The sequence below is a fragment of the Heptranchias perlo genome, chromosome 35 (genome assembly GCF_035084215.1).
Source record: "Heptranchias perlo isolate sHepPer1 chromosome 35, sHepPer1.hap1, whole genome shotgun sequence".
NCBI lineage: Eukaryota > Metazoa > Chordata > Chondrichthyes > Hexanchiformes > Hexanchidae > Heptranchias > Heptranchias perlo.
The window spans coordinates 22,952,443-22,973,676 of record NC_090359.1 but is presented as its reverse complement, the minus strand read 5'-3'; the positions used below and the strand labels follow the sequence as shown (position 1 = coordinate 22,973,676).

General features: G+C 48.7%; 1 protein-coding gene across 1 annotated transcript in view; it reads right to left on the bottom strand.

The window, feature by feature from the left end:
- LOC137302447 (chloride channel protein ClC-Kb-like) overlaps nt 1–21,234 on the bottom strand; it is a 62,806-nt gene that overhangs the window by 16,290 nt on the left and 25,282 nt on the right. The window contains exons 9-18 of the mRNA XM_067972121.1: nt 20,552–20,653; nt 17,329–17,413; nt 16,159–16,338; nt 14,494–14,563; nt 13,119–13,229; nt 12,090–12,303; nt 11,138–11,271; nt 4,836–4,972; nt 3,959–3,992; nt 2,095–2,159 (exon numbers count right to left, since the gene is read on the bottom strand). Of these exons, the coding sequence (XP_067828222.1) occupies nt 2,095–2,159; nt 3,959–3,992; nt 4,836–4,972; nt 11,138–11,271; nt 12,090–12,303; nt 13,119–13,229; nt 14,494–14,563; nt 16,159–16,338; nt 17,329–17,413; nt 20,552–20,653 (1,132 nt within the window). The remainder of the gene's footprint in view (nt 1–2,094; nt 2,160–3,958; nt 3,993–4,835; nt 4,973–11,137; nt 11,272–12,089; nt 12,304–13,118; nt 13,230–14,493; nt 14,564–16,158; nt 16,339–17,328; nt 17,414–20,551; nt 20,654–21,234) is intronic.

Sequence of the window (21,234 nt, the reverse complement as noted above, 5' to 3'; positions counted from 1 at the left end):
AGCCAAAAACTTGTCAAGCAGGTGTGCACTTTCCAGCAGGGGTGTCCAGATAGCGATAAGAACCTGAAGGATTATTTCCCCCTCCTTAGTCTGTAGGCTGTGACCTCACATTTACCTGAGGAAGGAGGAAGCCTCCGAAAGCTTGTAGATTTCAAATAAAATCGTTGGACTATAACTTGGTGTTGTAAAATTGTTTACAATTGTCAACCCCAGTCCATCACCGGCATCTCCACATCTCAGAAAGAACACCAGGCCAACATTCGTCAACCTGTTAACTCAGTGCAGATCCGACCTGGGATTTTCCTGTTTTCTCCAGCTTAATTCACCAACTAAAACACCAGGGGATCGCCCATTCGTGCTTTTATCATGTTAGATAGATATGGATATTTACAATATATTAAAATCCTTGCGTATAGCAAGCACTTCCTGTCAGCACCACACATGCTTCCTGTAACACTTCCTGGTCAACATTCCGATTGTTACAAAAAAGTGCATCCTTGTACTCACCATGAGGAATGCCAGTATACAATATAATAAAAACATCACACTGCCTGTGTCACACTTAATTCTAGGCAAATTATTCTAGACAAATTTCTTGCAGCTGATTAACTCAAATGCTTTAAAAAAATAGAGAAAAAAGGCCAGACATGTGCAATTCACACAAGTCAGAATATCTGCAATCTGCCACTTCAAAAAAAAATATCAGCAATAACACTGAAAAATACAGGAACTTAGGAACATTCAGCCCCTCGAGCCTGTTCCACCATTCAATGAGATCATGACTGATCTGTATCTTAACTCCATCTGCCAGCCTTGGTTCCGTAACCTTTAAAAAACAAATGAAAGTCAGACACTCCATCCTGAGTTCTGACTTGCAGCCTGAGAGCAATTAAACTCTGAATGATTTTACCCGGCACTGAATCCCTCACCAAACAATTAAACTCCGACTGACCCAGGGAACTGCTCACTTAACACAATGAGACTTAGAGATGTTAAAGGAACAAAGCTCCACCTTAGCAGCAGGTTAATAAATTTATATAACATCGTAGAACACTCCTGTCACTCAACTTATCACGTGCAAGATCATGGAGGATCTGATAGTGTACATATAAAAGTTTTCAGATGCCATTATACTTCAGGTGTGATACTGTGGCAGCTGAACTCTGATTGACCCCAGGAACTACGAACATTAATTCGCCTGTGATCGACTTCAGGAAAACACAGCGATTATACCTTCTGATCTTAAAGGGGCAGGTTACACACAGCAGCATTTTAGCAGCAGAATAATGCACTGTGTGTTACTCGGTGTAATGCTCCTGTCCTTATGGTAGCCGCCAAACTACCATGAGCAACACCATGGGAGGTCAGCTCGTACAACATTGTCCAATGGAAATTGCTGACTAGCCACGGGTGTGGCTACGGCCACATGCATTAATTTTAGTAGAAATCCAGTCACACACACTTACATAATACAGGAAAATGTGTATATTTACTTAAAGATCTACTACCGTTCAGTGACGGAGGAAGTAAAGCAGCCACAATGATCAAAAACACTCGCACGCTCTGATTTTCCTCTTACCCTTTTACCAACAAACGCACAAAAAGGTTAAAGTTCACACTCTCACGCCGTGCGAATATAAGTATTGAGATCACACGCCCAACGACGGTGTCTGTTCCTCATTGTTTATTTACTCATCAGAAATGCAATTAGCCACATCTGGATCCCCAAGTAGCCACATGTGGCTAGCGGCTATCTTGGACAACACTGAGCTAGCACGTGGGCTATAAATGGCCAATAAAATGGCAGAGTAACAGCAGTGTTATATAGTATTAGATTATGTGCTGGGAACACGGTTACAGTAAGGTAGGATAAGGCAGCATGAGGAAGCTGGATGTTTGCTCCACAAGAGGGGGTCATCTGCTGTGCGTTACTGATGGATTACCAGCTCTCAGCAACAACACTCCCAGATCCTGGCCCCCTACCATCCCCCCTCTACCCTCTGTCAACTGAGGAGATTTAGCAGCGCTGAGTTTGTGAGACCGTCCATGTTTTAATCAACACAGGAGATAGGCTAGAAGTATCTGAGGTCCTACCTCTTCATTTTCGATATAGATGTTGTCTTCTCCATCGAAAGGCTGGGTTTCAGGAGGATGGGCGTCTGCAATGAAACCCAATGAAGATGGGGTGAGTGGACTTTCCTTACAGTTAGAACCTGTGTTACAATGGAATAACTTAGTACTGTGTTCAATTCTGGTCAACGAGGCACAAGGGAAACATTCAAGCCCTAAAGGCAGTCCAGAGAAGAGCCTTAGGAAGGATATATTGGCCTTGCAGCACAGATTCATCAGAATGATGCCGGGGCTAAAAGGGTTAAATTATGAGCACAGGTTGCACGGACTCGGCTTGTATTCCCTTAATTATAGAAGATTAAGGGATGATCTAATTTAGATGTTTAAGATGATTAAAGGAGTTGATAGGGTCGATAGAGAGAAACTATTTCCTCAGGTGGGGGGAAATCTTAAAATTAGCGCTAGGCCGTTCAGGGGGTGATGTCAGGAAGCACTTCTTCACACAAAGGGGAGTGGAAATCTGGAACTCTCTCCCCCCAAAAAGCTGTTGAGGCGGGGGGTCAATTGAAAATTTCAAAACTGAGATTGATAGATTTTTGTTAGCTAAGGGTATTAAAGGACATGGAGTTGAGATACAGATCAGCCCTGATCTAATTGAATGGTGGAACAGGCTCGAGGGGCTGAATGGCCTCCTCCTGTTCCTATGTTCTTAAAACCAATCCTAGCGTCACAGGACCGAGTTACTAGATTAGAAACATTTTGATTCTTCAGCCATGAAAGGAGGTGAATGAGAAGGGACTTTAAAGAGATATAAAAGGAAGTAAATGGAATATAAAAGAGCACTACACCAAGTTAAACCGCAAATGCAGATCAAAGGGGGCATCGGTACAAATTGGGAAAAGGCAAGTTCCAGACTGATATCGGGAAGTACTTAGAGCAGGGTGATCAATCCTGTTATGCTGCTAGGGGCAGGCTTGGAGCTGTTGCCCCTATAACAGGGAATGAGTGTTCCACACGTAAAGTCTTCGCTTTATAGAGGAAAAGATACTCGCAGACAACACATGCGGTGATGCGAAGGCTGCAGGAGGCCTCGCCTTCCATGTGCTGAGCTCAGCACCAGCACGGTGGCCAACCCTCAATCTACCCACTTCTTGTAACAACGGTATGCAATCATACCCTCAGCTAAAGGCATTAAAGGAAGGTAAATCAGGGGGGAAACTATTTCCACTGGCCGGCGAGTGGGTAATTACAGGGCATTAAGATCATCACCAAAAGAACAAAGGGAGAGGTTAGGAAGAATTTGTTTACACAGAGGCTCGTTGGGACGTGGAGTGTCCGACCAGAAACAGCGGGGGAAGCAGAATCCATCATAGCTTTTAAAATATTGGGAAAAGAAAATTTTAAAGGATATGGGGGAAAGGGCAGGGGAAATGGGACTGAGGGGAGAGCTCTTTCAGAGAGAGGACACAGGTAGATATGTGAGTGAACAGATACAATTAAATGCTCATGCAAATGCACATGTGTACACGCACACACACATATATATATATACACACATATAGACACATATATATGCACACACACAGACACATATATATGCACACACACATACACACACACATATATATGCACACACATGCACACATACACACACAGATATATACACAGATACACACACACACACACACACACAGATACATACTCATGGACACAGATACACACAGAACCTAAAATATAAACAGTGTACACATACACACAGATTCAAAATTACATGCACCCACAAGTGCGTGTACAGACAGACACAACTGCACATGCCCTCAGACAGATATAAATACAAACAGACATGCAGATTTGCATACACACAGGACGACAGATATGGTTTACTCACGTTCAGAACCACTTGTGTTGGAACATGAGCCATTCTGAATTAAATAAAACATTAATATAAATTAATGGCTTCTCTTATGAAACCTAAAAGTACATTTTGATCTATTTTATTTGTACCTGGCTTCTCACTAGGGATAACCAGAATAAATTTGACATTTCACTTCCTTTAACGCAAAATATTTCCAGCTTGCTCTCCTCTTCTCCCGAAGGTTTTGACTCTTGCTGGGGTACCCTCCCATGAGCATTATGTGTGAGCCTGGACAGTGGATATCATCCGGCTATTTGATCACGGAAGGCATCACAACCGAGCCCAATGCTGTCCTTGTTTCCCAGCCACCTTATATTTAGTCACTATTGCTGCATCATTAGGGGCAACAACATGTCCCTTTTGTTTTGCAACCAGAGGCCTGATCATCACAGCATCTTTACGACCTTGTTGCTCACGAGCACCAAGGCGCTGCCAGGGGTTGGCTCATTGATGGGACCTGTCGCTGAGGGGGCTGGGATTGTCCCCACTCAGCTCCAGACAACCCTGCAAAAGCCAACGCTCTAGCTGGTAGGGTGTTCCTGGACGGACGAGCAGCTCTTCAACGCGCCCCCACATACTTGGGGGTCCCTGAGTGTTGACTCTTGCCAGCCTGTGTCCAAGATCTCTGGGCTTGATTAAGCGGGGTGAGCCCATACGGGTAGAGGATGCCCTCGCGATATTGTGCCAACTGAAGCCCCACCCTGCGCAGATTCCTCAGTACTTTGATTCGGAGACTCCCTCAACACGGTGGTGAGTCTCTGGATGGCGTGGACTCTCTGAGACAATTGTCATTCTCGTTCCTCCTTTCGTTTTTAATGTGAGTTCCTCTCCCCCCGCCCCCACTGCTCACCTCATGTTCTGATAAAGCCTCCTTGGGCTGCTTGGATTGTTCCAGGATGTACCTCAGCCTTCTCTCCGGGCTCAGCTGCTCCGCTAGAAGTTTGGCGAGATTTTTACGCTTAATGGAGCCCAGGAGAACTTTGGATTCTAAAAAACCAAAGGAGGAAAAGAAGTTTTCACTTTATATCCTCAACAGTCTTCATCTAATTGCAGTTCCTCCCCCTCCCTTTTTTGAGGGTTGGCTCGGGGTTTTATGGTGACATCCCTCCCCTCGCCCATGTTCTCCCCTCCTCTCCTGTGTTAAAATTGGATGGCCAAGTGGTGAAGGATAGAATACTGGAGCCTGGTCTTCAGTTGCTTCCAAGCCTTTAGTCACAGAGATCCCCCTGACACACACCACACCACCTAGATCAACTCTCCTATCAAAAGGATACCAGAGAGTCCCCAATTGATACCCACCACCTGAATACAATTGACACTAATTGATATAAATCATACAATTAACACCCTGAAGACGTCAGCTCTTGCTGGGGTAGTGTTCCATGGGCACCAGCGACCCTCTGGTACCTCACCCTTGCTGGAACAAGGCAATTTGTGCCGGGGAGTGTGATCGACTGCGTGAGGCATCAGGAGTGAACAGGACCACCGTAATGTAGAGCAGCCTTAAGGCGAGTTAACACTGACCCCTGGGAATTGGGGAGCAATGTACAGCTCCCTTAGGGGGCCTTAAATTAAAGGCCCAAATAAAATCCGGAACTAACGGTTAGACGATTCCTGGATTGGAGGGTTTTTAAGCATTTTCTCCAAATCTAGGATTGAGGATTGTGAATCGGGGAGAGGGAGGGAGGCGGGGTTGTAGTTGGATTGACAGACAGTGCAAAACATGCCCCTTCCACTGGAACACCAGGCCGAGGACAGTAGTCCTGCTCACGAATGTTGGCTTTGTGGGCCAGTCGTTTATCCTTACCCTTAATACAAGCTTGAGGAGCAGGAAACACTGAGACATCTGATTAATATCTTTTATTTGTCAAATCATTGATACAACCCATTACATGAAGTGCCCACGAGACTGGTACCGAAAGTAACTCACGCGCAACGGACTCATCGGGTGTTGTAAGCGTGTCGTCTTGACTGCTCATGCTCGCCTCAGCAAGACTTAGGTAGAAGTCCCGAAGGAGCTCTGGTGCGCCGTATCTTTATAGGGTCAATTACATCTCCCTAATGTGCCACTATTGCATGAGCACACCCTATATATGTCTAATGAATACGTGAGTGCGTTAACCTAACACGTCACCGCATTAAGTGAAGTTCCTACGTCCCTTCTTCAAACGCACCTGTGCAATACCATCGATCTCTGTTCATTGTTCTCTCTACATGAGCAGCCATGAAGTGGTCTTTACTCTCATCTCTTCTTGATACATTTCACAGTGGGCTCTATTCATGCTCCACACTCCCTCCCGATGCCCAGACTATCTGCGCTCTGCCCGTTAGTTAACATTCTCTCCCGATGCCCAGACTATCTGCGCCCTGCCCGTTAGTTAACATTCCCTCCCGATGCCCAGACTATCTGCGCTCTGCCCGTTAGTTAACATTCCCTCCCGATGCCCAGACTATCTGCGCTCTGCCCGCTAGTTAACATTCCCTCCCGATGCCCAGGCTATCTGCGCTCTGCCCGTTAGTTAACATTCCCTCCCGATGCCCAGACTATCTGCGCTCTGCCCGTTAGTTAACATTCCCTCCCGATGCCCAGACTATCTGCGCCCTGCCCGTTAGTTAACATTCCCTCCCGATGCCCAGACTATCTGCGCCCTGCCCGTTAGTTAACATTCCCTCCCGATGCCCAGACTATCTGCGCCCTGCCCGTTAGTTAACATTCCCTCCCGATGCCCAGACTATCTGCGCTCTGCCCGTTAGTTAACATTCCCTCCCGATGTCCAGGCTATCTGTGCCCTGCCCGTTGGTTAACACTCCCTCCCAATGCCCAGACTATCTGCGCCCTGCCCGTTAGTTAACATTCCCTCCCGATGTCCAGGCTATCTGTGCCCAGCCCGTTAGTTAACATTCCCTCCCGATGCCCAGGCTATCTGCGCCCTGCCCGTTAGTTAACATTCCCTCCCGATGCCCAGACTATCTGCACCCTGCCCGTTAGTTAACACTCCCTCCCGATGCCCAGACTATCTGCGCCCTGCCCGTTAATTAACATTCCCTCCCGATGCCCAGACTATCTGTGCCCTGCCCGTTAGTTAACACTCCCTCCCGATGCCCAGACTATCTGCGCTCTGCCCGTTAGTTAACATTCCCTCCCGATGCCCAGACGATCTGTGCCCTGCCCGTTAGTTAACATTCCCTCCCGATGTCCAGACTATCTGCGCTCTGCCCGTTAGTTAACATTCCCTCCCGATGCCCAGACTATCTGCACCCTGCCCGTTAGTTAACACTCCCTCCCGATGCCCAGACTATCTGCGCCCTGCCCGTTAATTAACATTCCCTCCCGATGCCCAGACTATCTGTGCCCTGCCCGTTAGTTAACACTCCCTCCCGATGCCCAGACTATCTGCGCTCTGCCCGTTAGTTAACATTCCCTCCCGATGCCCAGACTATCTGCGCCCTGCCCGTTAATTAACATTCCCTCCCGATGCCCAGACTATCTGCACCCTGCCCGTTAGTTAACATTCCCTCCCGATGCCCAGACTATCTGTGCCCTGCCCGTTAGTTAACATTCCCTCCCGATGCCCAGACTATCTGTGCCCTGCCCGTTAGTTAACATTCCCTCCCAATGCCCAGACTATCTGCGCCCTGCCCGTTAATTAACATTCCCCCCCGATGCCCAGAATATCTGCGCTCTGCCCGTTAGTTAACATTCCCTCCCGATGCCCAGACCATCTGCGACCTGCCCGTTAGTTAACATTCCCTCCCGATGCCCAGACCATCTGCGACCTGCCTGTTAGTTAACATTCCCTCCCGATGCCCAGACCATCTGCGACCTGCCCGTTAGTTAACATTCCCTCCCGATGTCCAGGCTATCTGTGCCCTGCCCGTTAGTTAACACTCCCTCCCGATGCCCAGACTATCTGCACCCTGCCCGTTGGTTAACATTCCCTCCCGATGCCCAGACTGTCTGTGCCCTGCCCGTTAGTTAACATTCCCTCCCGATGCCCAGACTATCTGCGCCCTGCCCGCTAGTTAACATTCCCTCCCGATGTCCAGACTATCTGCGCTCTGCCCGTTAGTTCACATTCCCTCCCGATGCCCAGACTATCTGCACCCTGCCCGTTAGTTAACACTCCCTCCCGATGCCCAGACTATCTGCGCCCTGCCCGTTAATTAACATTCCCTCCCGATGCCCAGACTATCTGTGCCCTGCCCGTTAGTTAACATTCCCTCCCGATGCCCAGACTATCTGCGCTCTGCCCGTTAGTTAACACTCCCTCCCGATGCCCAGACTATCTGCGCCCTGCCCGTTAATTAACATTCCCTCCCGATGCCCAGACTATCTGCACCCTGCCCGTTAGTTAACACTCCCTCCCGATGCCCAGACTATCTGCGCCCTGCCCGTTAATTAACATTCCCTCCCGATGCCCAGACTATCTGCGCTCTGCCCGTTAGTTAACATTCCCTCCCGATGCCCAGACCATCTAGGACCTGCCCGTTAGTTAACATTCCCTCCCGATGCCCAGACCATCTGCGCCCTGCCCGTTAGTTAACATTCCCTCCCGATGCCCAGACTATCTGCGCCCTGCCCGTTAGTTAACATTCCCTCCCGATGCCCAGACTATCTGCGCCCTGCCCGTTAGTTAACATTCCCTCCCGATGCCCAGACTATCTGCGCCCTGCCCGCTAGTTAACATTCCCTCCCGATGCCCAGACTATCTGCGCCCTGCCCGTTAGTTAACATTCCCTCCCTATGCCCAGACTATCTGCGCCCTGCCCGTTAATTAACATTCCCTCCCGATGCCCAGACTATCTGCGCCCTGCCCGCTAGTTAACATTCCCTCCCGATGCCCAGACTATCTGCGCCCTGCCCGTTAGTTAACATTCCCTCCCGATGCCCAGACTATCTGCGCCCTGCCCGCTAGTTAACATTCCCTCCCGATGCCCAGACTATCTGTGCCCTGCCCGTTAGTTAACATTCCCTCCCAATGCCCAGACTATCTGCGCCCTGCCCGTTAATTAACATTCCCTCCCGATGCCCAGACTATCTGCGCTCTGCCCGTTAGTTAACATTCCCTCCCGATGCCCAGACCATCTGCGACCTGCCCGTTAGTTAACATTCCCTCCCGATGCCCAGACCATCTGCGACCTGCCCGTTAGTTAACATTCCCTCCCGATGCCCAGACCATCTGCGACCTGCCCGTTAGTTAACATTCCCTCCCGATGTCCAGGCTATCTGTGCCCTGCCCGTTAGTTAACACTCCCTCCCGATGCCCAGACTATCTGCGCTCTGCCCGTTAGTTAACATTCCCTCCCGATGCCCAGACTATCTGCGCCCTGCCCGTTAATTAACATTCCCTCCCGATGCCCAGACTATCTGCACCCTGCCCGTTAGTTAACATTCCCTCCCGATGCCCAGACTATCTGTGCCCTGCCCGTTAGTTCACATTCCCTCCCGATGCCCAGACTATCTGTGCCCTGCCCGTTAGTTAACATTCCCTCCCAATGCCCAGACTATCTGCGCCCTGCCCGTTAATTAACATTCCCTCCCGATGCCCAGACTATCTGCGCTCTGCCCGTTAGTTAACATTCCCTCCCGATGCCCAGACCATCTGCGACCTGCCCGTTAGTTAACATTCCCTCCCGATGCCCAGACCATCTGCGACCTGCCCGTTAGTTAACATTCCCTCCCGATGCCCAGACCATCTGCGACCTGCCCGTTAGTTAACATTCCCTCCCGATGTCCAGGCTATCTGTGCCCTGCCCGTTAGTTAACACTCCCTCCCGATGCCCAGACTATCTGCGCTCTGCCCGTTAGTTAACATTCCCTCCCGATGCCCAGACTATCTGCGCCCTGCCCGTTAGTTAACATTCCCTCCTGATGCCCAGACTATCTGCGCCCTGCCCGTTGGTTAACATTCCCTCCCAATGCCCAGACTATCTGCGCCCTGCTCGTTAGTTAACATTCCCTCCCGATGTCCAGGCTATCTGTGCCCAGCCCGTTAGTTAACATTCCCTCCCGATGCCCAGGCTATCTGCGCCCTGCCCGTTAGTTAACATTCCCTCCCGATGCCCAGACTATCTGCACCCTGCCCGTTAGTTAACACTCCCTCCCGATGCCCAGACTATCTGCACCCTGCCCGTTGGTTAACATTCCCTCCCGATGCCCAGACTGTCTGTGCCCTGCCCGTTAGTTAACATTCCCTCCCGATGCCCAGACTATCTGCGCCCTGCCCGCTAGTTAACATTCCCTCCCGATGTCCAGACTATCTGCGCTCTGCCCGTTAGTTCACATTCCCTCCCGATGCCCAGACTATCTGCACCCTGCCCGTTAGTTAACACTCCCTCCCAATGCCCAGACTATCTGTGCCCTGCCCGTTAGTTAACATTCCCTCCCGATGCCCAGACTATCTGCGCTCTGCCCGTTAGTTAACACTCCCTCCCGATGCCCAGACTATCTGCGCCCTGCCCGTTAATTAACATTCCCTCCCGATGCCCAGACTATCTGCACCCTGCCCGTTAGTTAACACTCCCTCCCGATGCCCAGACTATCTGCGCCCTGCCCGTTAATTAACATTCCCTCCCGATGCCCAGACTATCTGCGCTCTGCCCGTTAGTTAACATTCCCTCCCGATGCCCAGACCATCTGCGACCTGCCCGTTAGTTAACATTCCCTCCCGATGCCCAGACCATCTGCGCCCTGCCCGTTAGTTAACATTCCCTCCCGATGCCCAGACTATCTGCGCCCTGCCCGTTAGTTAACATTCCCTCCCGATGCCCAGACTATCTGCGCCCTGCCCGTTAGTTAACATTCCCTCCCGATGCCCAGACTATCAGCGCCCTGCCCGCTAGTTAACATTCCCTCCCGATGCCCAGACTATCTGCGCCCTGCCCGTTAGTTAACATTCCCTCCCGATGCCCAGACTATCTGCGCTCTGCCCGTAAGTTAACATTCCCTCCCGATGCCCAGACTATCTGTGCCCTGCCCGCTAGTTAACATCCCATACCATTCTCATCTCTTCCCAAAGACTGTTGTTGAGTCCTGCCTGTCACAACCTTCAGACTCTGACCCCTACAACTACCACGGAATCCGTTTATGTGGCTATGGCCATTTGGCCCAGCGTACCTACAACGAATACAGACAGAATTATACAGCGGTACCTGTCGAGTCAACCAGGGGGAACTGTTTCAACTCCGTGTTCTTCAGCAAGTTTCGGATGTCTTTGTATTTTAAGTCCTTTGCCAGATACTTCAGGTCTGTTACCATAAAATCCTCCGCGTAGATATCATGGGCACTGGAATAAAAAGCCTCACATTCAGTTCATCCACTAAATTTCTCTGACTTTCTGTTCCTTCCTTTTCTCTGCTCCGCTCCCGAAGGCACCGCCTCTCATGGGGATACAGTTCCCTCCCTCAGCTTTTTCAAGTGTGAGTCTGGACAGCCAGCCTTGTTTGGCTATTGGACTGTGAGAGGCATCACAGCCAAGCCTGATCCCATCCCCATCTACAGGCACGTGTGTGTGCGTACTTGCCTATGGATGCTCGGTGAGGACAGGGTCGGGCTTGGCTGTGATGCCTCTCATGGTCAAATAGCCATGCACACTTGAGTGTTGTTGCAGCTGCATTGATTCAGGCATGTGGAAGAGTATTCCATCACACTCCTGACTTGTGCCTTGTAGGGGGTGGAGACACTGTGGGGTGTCAGGAGGTGAGCCACTCGCCACAGAATACCTGCTCGAGTAGTCACAGCATTTATGTGGCTGGTTCAGTTCAGTTTTAGTGATGTTGGTTGAGGGATAAATATCGGGCAGGACACTGGAGAGAACTCCCCTGCTCTTCTTCAAATAGTGGGATCTTTAACGTCCACCTGAGAGGGCAGACGGGGCCTCAGTTTAACGTCTCATCCGAAAGACGGCACCTCTGACAGTGCAGCACTCCCTCAGTGCTGCAATGGGAATATCAGCCTGGATTGTGCGCTCAAGTCGCTGGAGTGGGGCTCGAGCCCACGACCTTCCGACTCGGAAGGTGAGAGTGCTACCCACCGAGCCACGGCCGACACACCTAATAATGAACGCTCAGACCACGGACCCAGTCTGTTTATCCTTTCCCTTACCCGCTCTTGCCCACCGTCAGTTTGGGCAGGTAGGGCAGCTTCTTCACGATGACAATCCCATCGAAAAAGGATGGCTGGGATCGTTGGCTGATCACGTTGGCTACCAACACGGCGATGAGCACGGGCAGGATGTGGGACATCTGCCCCGTCAGCTCAAACACGAGCACTGCGGTCGAGATGGTGTGGGTTACAGCTCCGGAATAGGCAGCAGCCCCTACAACAACAACAACAATGACAACAACAACAACACACATTTATATAGTCTCTCAAACAGTTAATCTACTTTGGGTGGTGTTGGTGGGGGCAAATGTGTTGCTCAGGTGACCTGGACCCCCTACTCTTCTTCGAACAGTGCCGTGGGAACTTTTACATCCACCCGAGCAGACAAACCGACCCTTGGTTTAACGTCCCCAAGACGCTTCACAGGAGCGATTATCAAACAAAATTTGACACCGAGCCACGTAAGGAGATATTGGGACAGGTGACCAAAAGCTCGGTCAAAGAGGTAGGTTTTAAGGAGCGTCTTAAAGGAGGAGAGAGAGGCGGAGAGGTTTAGGGAGGGAATCCCAGAGTTTAGGGCCCAGGCAGCTGAAGGCACGGCCGCCAATGGTGGAGCGATGGAAATCGGGGATGCGCAAGAGGCCAGAATTGGAGGAGCGCAGAGATCTCGGATGGTTGTAGGGCTGGAGGAGGTTACAGAGATAGTGGGAGGGATTTGAAAACAAGGATGAGAATTTTAAAATCGAGGCGTTCCCGGACCGGGAGCCAATGTAGGTCAGCGAGCGCAGGGGGTGATGGGTGAACGGGACTTGGTGCGAGTTAGGATACGGGGGCAGCAGAGTTTTGGACGAGCTCAAGTTTGTGGAGAAGGATGAAGGATGTCAGTGCCACTAATAGTAATGACCTCCCTTCCCCCTCTGAAGCCACTGATTATTTGCGTCCTCAGCCCAAGGTTGCTGAGGTTGATTGCAGCTCCCCTGACTGCTCGGCAAAGGAAGGATAAGTACAACACAAAGTAGACCTATTTACCTGCCAATGCGTATCCTGAAGGAGTAATTTTGATATGAATTCCTTCCGAAATGATTCCTTCTGGAAAGATCTTTGCCATTATCTCCCCGTACAGGCGTCCGAGCCCAGCACCTGCAAAAGGAACCAGGGTTTTAGAAAGTTTGCTGCTGGAATGGGAATGCCAGCCGTTCAAATATTCCCAGGGCAGGTACAGCACGGGGTTAGATACGGAGTAAAGCTCCCTCTACACTGTCCCATCAAACACTCCCAGGGCAGGTACAGCACGGGTTAGATACAGAGTAAAGCTCCCTCTACACTGTCCCATCAAACACTCCCAGGGCAGGTACAGCACGGGTTAGATACAGAGTAAAGCTCCCTCTACACTGTCCCATCAAACACTCCCAGGGCAGGTACAGCACGGGTTAGATACAGAGTAAAGCTCCCTCTACACTGTCCCATCAAACACTCCCAGGGCAGGTACAGCACGGGTTAGATACAGAGTAAAGCTCCCTCTACACTGTCCCATCAAACATTCCCAGGGCGGGTACAGCATGGGTTAGATACAGAGTAAAGCTCCCTCTACACTGTCCCATCAAACACTCCCAGCGCAGGTACAGCACGGGTTAGATACAGAATAAAGCTCCCTCTACACTGTCCCATTAAACACTCCCAGGGCGGGTACAGCACGGGTTAGATACAGAATAAAGCTCCCTCTACACTGTCCCATCAAACACTCCCAGGGTGGGTACAGCACGGGTTAGATACAGAATAAAGCTCCCTCTACACTGCCCCATCAAACACTCCCAGCGCAGGTACAGCACGGGTTAGATACAGAATAAAGCTCCCTCTACACTGTCCCATTAAACACTCCCAGGGCGGGTACAGCACGGGTTAGATACAGAATAAAGCTCCCTCTACACTGTCCCATCAAACACTCCCAGGGCGGGTACAGCACGGGTTAGATACAGAATAAAGCTCCCTCTGCACTGTCCCATCAAACACTCCCAGGGCAGGTACAGCACGGGTTAGATACAGAGTAAAACTCTCTCTATATCTTCAGAAACTCCTCAGAAAGTTACCTTCTATATCTTCATGTCTATGAATTTTATAATTGGACATAAATCCAATTAGTGGTTTTAGCCTGTTCTAGCATTGTGATTCCATATTGGCAGGAGATATAGTGGGCATCGTTCACGGAACCCAGTGAGTAATTTACCACAATCAGCGTCAATTGTTAGACCTGGGCTACACTAACTCAATATGGCAGAGAGTGGAAGATGCAGGTTCTAGTCCGAAACAGAGGAAAAGGTGTTGGAAAAACACCCGACAGAAACACAGGGCACAAAATATGGGTGAAGCGCCTTGCTTTATAACGGTTCGCTTTTGGAGCACTTACCGTAAACAAACACAGGTAGGAAGTAACCTGCAGGAACAACCATTGTAGTGGCCAACAACAGCATGAAGAACTAAAGGGAGAAACAGAAATAATAAGGACACAAAATGAACTTTCCCCATAAGGTGGCTCAGTTGGTCGCACTCGTGCCTCTGAGTCAGAAGGGTGTGGGTTCAAGTCCCACTCTAGATACTTGAGCACATAATCTTGGCTGACACTTCAGCGCAGTACTGAGGGAGTGCTGCACTGTCGGAGGTGCCGTTATTTGGATGAGACGTTGCTCCTTCAAACCTACCTCTTTGACCAAGCCTGTCCTAATATCCTTTTATGTGGCTCGGTGTCAAATTTTGTCTGGTCGCGCTCCTGTGAGGCGCCTCGGGACGTTTTACTGCGTTAAAGGCGCTATATAAATGCAAGTTGTTGCAGTTGTTGTAATACCAGCATATTAATTGTTCACATGTGAGCTTCACCGATTGAAGGTTCTGCCTTTAAACGGGCCAACGGACGGGTTAAAATAGCGCACTAAGGAATTTCACGTAAGCACAGTTCCTGAAAATATCAGTGAGAGCAACTTCACCTCCCAGGTTTCAGCAGGGTCCACAAAGATGGCCAGTCCCAATCAGGAGGGATGGCCGGGGTACAGGCAGCTTTAAAAAAACATTAACCAATCAAGTAATTTATTCTAAACCTTTATAAATCACAGGTTAGGCCTCAGCTGGAGAATTGTGTTCAATTCTGGGCACCATTCTTTAGGAAGGATGTCAAGGCCTTGGAGAGGGTGCAGAGGAGATTTACCAGAATGGTAACAGGGACGAGGGACTTCAGTGATGTGGAGAGACTGGAGAAGCTGGGGTTGTTCTCCTTAGAGCAGAGAAGGTTAAGGGGGTTTTTAATAGAGGTGTTCAAAATTACACAGGGTTTTGATAGAATAGATAAGGAGAAACTGTTTCCACTGACAGGAGGGTCGGTAACCAGAGGTCACAGATTTAAGATAATTGGCAAAAAAACCAGGGGGGAGATGAGGAGAATTTTTTTTACGCAGCGAGTTGTTATGATCTGGAATGCGCTGCCTGAAAGGGCGGTGGAAGCAGATTCAGTCGTAACTTTCAAAAAGGAATTGGATAAATACTTGAAAAGTATATATCGGGAAAGAACAGGGGAGAATGGGACTAATGGATTGCTCTTTCAAAGAGCTGGCACAGGCACAATGGGCCAAATGGCCTCCTTCTGTGTTGTAAGATTCAATGATTCTATAAACTAGATACGGGGGACAAAATACTTTATCCAGAATCAGGATCAAAGCCATGCTTGTGCTTATCCTACAATGTTCCTTAAGTCAACATAAGGGCTAGTTAAGCTTCTGACAATAAAAACACTTATACCAAGCTCCCCAACGGCTCACCATTAATTCCCTAGCTGAGCACCATCGTGGGAGCACCATCACCACAAGGACTGCAGCGGTTCAAGGAGAAGGCCCGCCACCGCCTTCTCAGGGGCAACTCGGGGATGGACAATAAATGCCGGCCTTGCCAGCGACGCCCACATCCCAATAACAAATAACTAAAAAGAAACACAGACCAGGTAGGTTCCCTAGTGCTAAGCAACTACACCGCTCAGTCTTTCCAGCCTGCTTAAAGACATATTTTTTTTTAAAATAGAAGCGATTACCTTCAGTATTATGAAGAAAGTCAACATTTCCAGAGAGGAAAGTTTCATATGGGTCCACTGAAGCCAGTTAGCGTTGTAGGTTGGGAAGGGAGGCTGTCTGGTGTTGTTTTCCAACATTTGCTCATCAGATCCCCAGGTACGGTTGTCGAAGAACGTTTCCAGGTGTTCCTTCATGGAGAGCTGTGACCAAAGGATTTGTGATTAAAACAGAGAGATTACTTCTGCCTTGTCCAATTTTGGACTGCATCTGTCCGTATCTTTAATATATTAAAGATCTTACACCTGGCATACTTCCAATCAACTTTTCCCATTATAAATCCCGACGTCCACCTTTATAATGGAAACTGCCTCTGTAAACTTGTCACACTGTAATTACGTCTCCCTCCACCCCACCCAATGGAGGCACTGCAGCGCCACCACTGGCAGGAGAATGTAATTACAGCATCATAAGTTTACATAGGCAGTTCCCATTATAAATGGGAATACAAAAATAAGGACAGAACGTATGACTATGAAATGGGGACTGAATTATGTCTGCGCGCCCTGGTCCAATTATCCACTGCCCGCTAACCCCGCTTCACCTAGAAGACTGGAAATTTCCTCAGAGCAAGAGGGCACTTCCAGCAAAGTAATGGCGGTCGACTAGGTACAGCTCCGAGGACATTCCGATCCTTAGTCTCAACTCCCCGTGTGCAGTGTGACAGCGGATCAACGAGTCTACGTAAAAGCTTTGACTGAGATCATCACACTTCAAGGCCTCCTGCTTCCGACCACCCTGCCCCAGTCAAACTGCCTCTTTTTTGCCCCATCTCCAAATACTTTTACAACTAATGAAGAAAAGTGTTCAAAGAAAACAAAAAAAACACACAATGTTTTTTTTTTAATGGTCCCTATGATGTTTCTCCCGGGTTGCTAGCAGCAGTGTCCGGAAGATTAATATCGAGTTCCAGGAGACTCCAGGACAATCCTGGAAGGTTGGCAACCCGATGCGCCCACCGAACCGAGAGGCCCCGAGCATGGGTGGAAAATTGGTCATCGGGCCTCATCAACATTGGGCGCATGCTGCCACTGGGTTGTTCCCATCTGGATTTGGACTGGATTGACGCTTCTACCTTGTACTAGGTTCTGATACTAAATTCTATCAGCTTTGAAGGAGCGTTCACTACTTACCCTTGAACCGATGTACTGTCCCACTCCGTGAGGAAAAGTAATGCTTGCCAATACTAGAGCCACAAATCCAGCAAATAGAATCTTGCTGCAAAAATGATTAAAAAGAAACAAAAATCCTGGTTTTTAATTTGAAACATAAACCATTTTACCTAAACCTGGACAGAGGGATGAGGGTTTAGTTGTAACGTCTCATCCAAAAGGCCGCACCTCCGACAATGCAGCATCCTGCCAGCACTGCGTTGGAATGTCAGCCTGGATTTAGCCCTCAAGTCCTGAGGCTTCAGCCCATAATCTCCTGACTCAGAGGCAAGCGTCCTATCACTGAGCCAAAGCTGGGAGCCCAAGAAATAGATCAGAATTGCAGGAGATTGTTCAGGAAATTAGGGCATGTCCCTTGAACAGTCGGGGGAGGTTGGAAAGTCTGCTTGTTCCATGACCTCAGGCCTAGCTGGCCTTCTACGTTAGGAATCGTAGAATCATAGAATGATACAGCACAGAAGGAGGCCATTCGGCCCACTGTGCCTGTGCCGGCCCTTTGAAAGAGCTAACAATTAATCGATTTGTGGGTGTTTAAAGTAACAGAAAAAGAGCAGTATATGGGAGCACCAAAATGCTGCGTCAGAAATCACTGAGGATAACCTCGTCAATCCCTACTTACTGTGTTCCTGACCCCTTCGGCTGGTCCAAATCTATCACAGTTTTATTTTTGTGCTTATCAAGGTGAGAGATGCCAGTGCTCATAAATCAATTTCTTTTGCGCGACTTGTGTCCTTTATCAGTACCAGGCACCGCCAGGTTGGGTACAACATAGCCAGATGCAAAGTAAAGCTCCCTCTACACTGCCCTAACAACTGCCTTTATTTGGTTTGATTTTAGGTAGCCAGGGTAAATCTGGATAACCAGCTGCGTCTTGTGTGACGGTCCCTTTGTTCTGTGTCAAAGTCTGTAGGTAGATGGCCAATACATGTGGCAAGCTGCATTGCAGTTTACAACGTGCCAACTTATTTGCCATGGTTATCTGCACTAAATGGTTTTTCACTGTTGCTTCTATCTCTGTCCGGCCACCTAAATCAGAACCTGACGTCTTTTTACATTGGTTCCTCTGCTCTATGTTGGTAGCTTTCTCAAAATATAATTTCCGCTAATTGAAAACCAGTGCAACTGGGAGGTTGTGAACATTACTGAGAAGAAACACATTTCTTGAACCATTAACACATTGTGATTTGTGTTTGCTCAGATAAAGGACGCTAAAGGCAATCTTCAGAGGAAAAGACACAGGGTCCCTCCTATAATCTTCAGTTTTCTATTTGCCTGGTCTCTTTTGCATAAGGGGCAGTAGGAACTTCATGAGAAATCATCTTATGTAATTTTTCATCAGAGAATGTGTGTGTCTGTAAGAAGAGGCTGAGTCGAGAGGCGACAATTATGGATGCTGCCTGTTTTTTTAAATAGCCAATCCTTTTTGTATTAGTACTAGTTTGATTTTTTTTGTGCTGAATTGCATCCTGCCGATCTTTCTGCTTTTATATAGAATTTTATCTATAAATAAATCCGGACATTAGATTTAGCCTGTATAGAGTGGTCTAGTGGCATGTTGTCTTTCCTCTTTCTAAAATGATGGCAGAATGTGGTGGTCATCCCATGTGCTCTCTGGTAAGTGGTTTGCCATTATTTGGTGTTAATGGTTGGACAACACTAACCCATGCCCAGATGATAATAAAAGAAGCAGGTAACACTCAACATCAGAAGAACTCTTCTGCCACCCCACTGTTTCGCATCCCTGTGGTCTGAGTGAGATTGCCAATTTAATGCCCATCTACGCTGAATTAGCGATAGTTTTGTGCCGCTATGACCTGAATCAAGATTGTCACAAACTCATTTCATGTAGGAGTCTCACAACCAGCAGACAGAGGGCACCCATTTGGCTGGGCTGGATTCAAATTCTTAGCTCCCAGAGGTAAAAAGTGTCCGACCCGGATTTTACATTTACTAAGAGACCCACGTGAAGAGGGGGTTGGAGTATAAGAGTAAGGAGGTTTTGCTGCAATTATATAGGGCTGTGGTGAGACCTCACCTGGGGTACTGTGTACAGTTTTGGTCTCCTTATCGAAGGAAGGATATACTTGCTTTAGAGGCGGTGCAACAAAGGTTCACTATATTAATTCCTGGGATGAGAGGGTTGTCCTATGAGGAGAGATTGAGTAGAATGGGCCTATACTCTCTGGAGTTTAGAAGAATGAGAGGTGATCTCATTGAAACATATAAAATTCTTAGGGGGCTTGACAGGGTAGATGCTGAGAGATTGTTTCCCCTGGCTGGAGAGTCTAGAACTAGAGGTCATGGTCTCAGGATAAGGGGTCGGCCATTTAGGACCAAGATGAGGAAAAATCTCTTCACTCAGAGGGTTGTGAATCTTTGGAATTCTCTACCCCAGAGGGCTGTGGATGGTCAGTCGTTGAACTGAGATCGATAAATTTTTGGACACTAAGGGAATCAAGGGACATGGGGATAGGGTGGGAAAGTGGAGTTGAGGTAGAAGATCAGCCATGATCTTACTGAATGGAATAATAAATGATTGGGTGATGTCAAGATCGATTTCAAAAAGCTGCCGATTGTCGAGGGAGAGGAGGTGAAGAGTCCCATAGTTTTGAAGTCCCCAGGAAAAAAATGGGTTTGATCGGAGAAAGTGCAATGGAACGTGTCAGCTGTGGCTCAGATATACCCACTCTCACCTCTGTAGATCTGTAGATATACCAGGTGTTTCCCTACATTACAACAGTGACTACACTACTACCCAGAGAGTGGTGAGAATGTGGAGCTCGCCACCGCACGGAGTAGTTGAGGGCGAATAGCATAGATGCATTTAAGGGGAAGCTAGATAAGCACATGAGGGAGAAAGGAATAGAAGGATATGCTGATAGGGTGAGATGAAGTATATAGAGTGGGAGGAGGCTTGTGTGGAACATAAACACCGGCATAGACCAGTTGGGCCGAATGGCCTGTTCCTGTGCTGTAAAATTCCGTGTAATTCTATATAACACACTTGAGGACTACTCCATTGGCTGTGAAGCAGTTTGGGATGTGAAAGGCGCTATATAAATGCAAGCTCTTCCCTCTTGGTTTCAGCACAGCAAGGGCGAGGGGAGGAGGACTGTGTACGAGGAGTGACGCCACGTTGCTTTGACTCTGCGTAATGATCCTGCCTTTTCTCCGAAATACTCACTTGTCAGCCATGAATTTGGAGATCTTTTTGTGGTTGGTCATGAACATGGTGAGGTTCCGGTGGCAAAACAGGTAAACGCAGCACAGACATCCGCAGACAACCCTGGAAAAGTTCGAGGCAGCAGGTTACTCACGCCATGCGGATTTTCGCTTTGTCTTATTTCACCAATTTTCGCCCCCTTCCCCCTCCAGTCCTGAAGGTGTCAGCTCCGTGTGCAGTTCCACAGGGGCCACTCACTCCCCCATAGCTTGCCCAAGAGGCTTTCAATCATGTGTGAGCCTCGGCAGATAGTGTCGGCAGGCTGGTCAACCTTGGGGTGCATCGTATCCGAAAACAATCCTGTCCTCACCCCATTTCCACTCTCTCTAAGTGGGCTCAGTCGGTCCCATTTGCTCCTCTGCCTTCTAAAGGTTCTGGGTTCAAGCCCCACTCCAGAGCCTTGAGCACATAATCCAGGCTGACACTGCGGGAGTGCTGCACTGTCGGAGGTGCCGTCTTTCGGACGAGACGTTAAACCGGAGCCACATCTGCCCTCTCAGGTGGACGTAAAAGATCCCAAGGCACTATTCAAAGAAGAGCTGGGGGGGAGTTCTCCCCACTGTCCTGGGCCAATATTTATCCCTCAAACATTATCACTGAAACAGATTATCTGGTCATTATCTCATTGCTGTTTGTGGGATCTT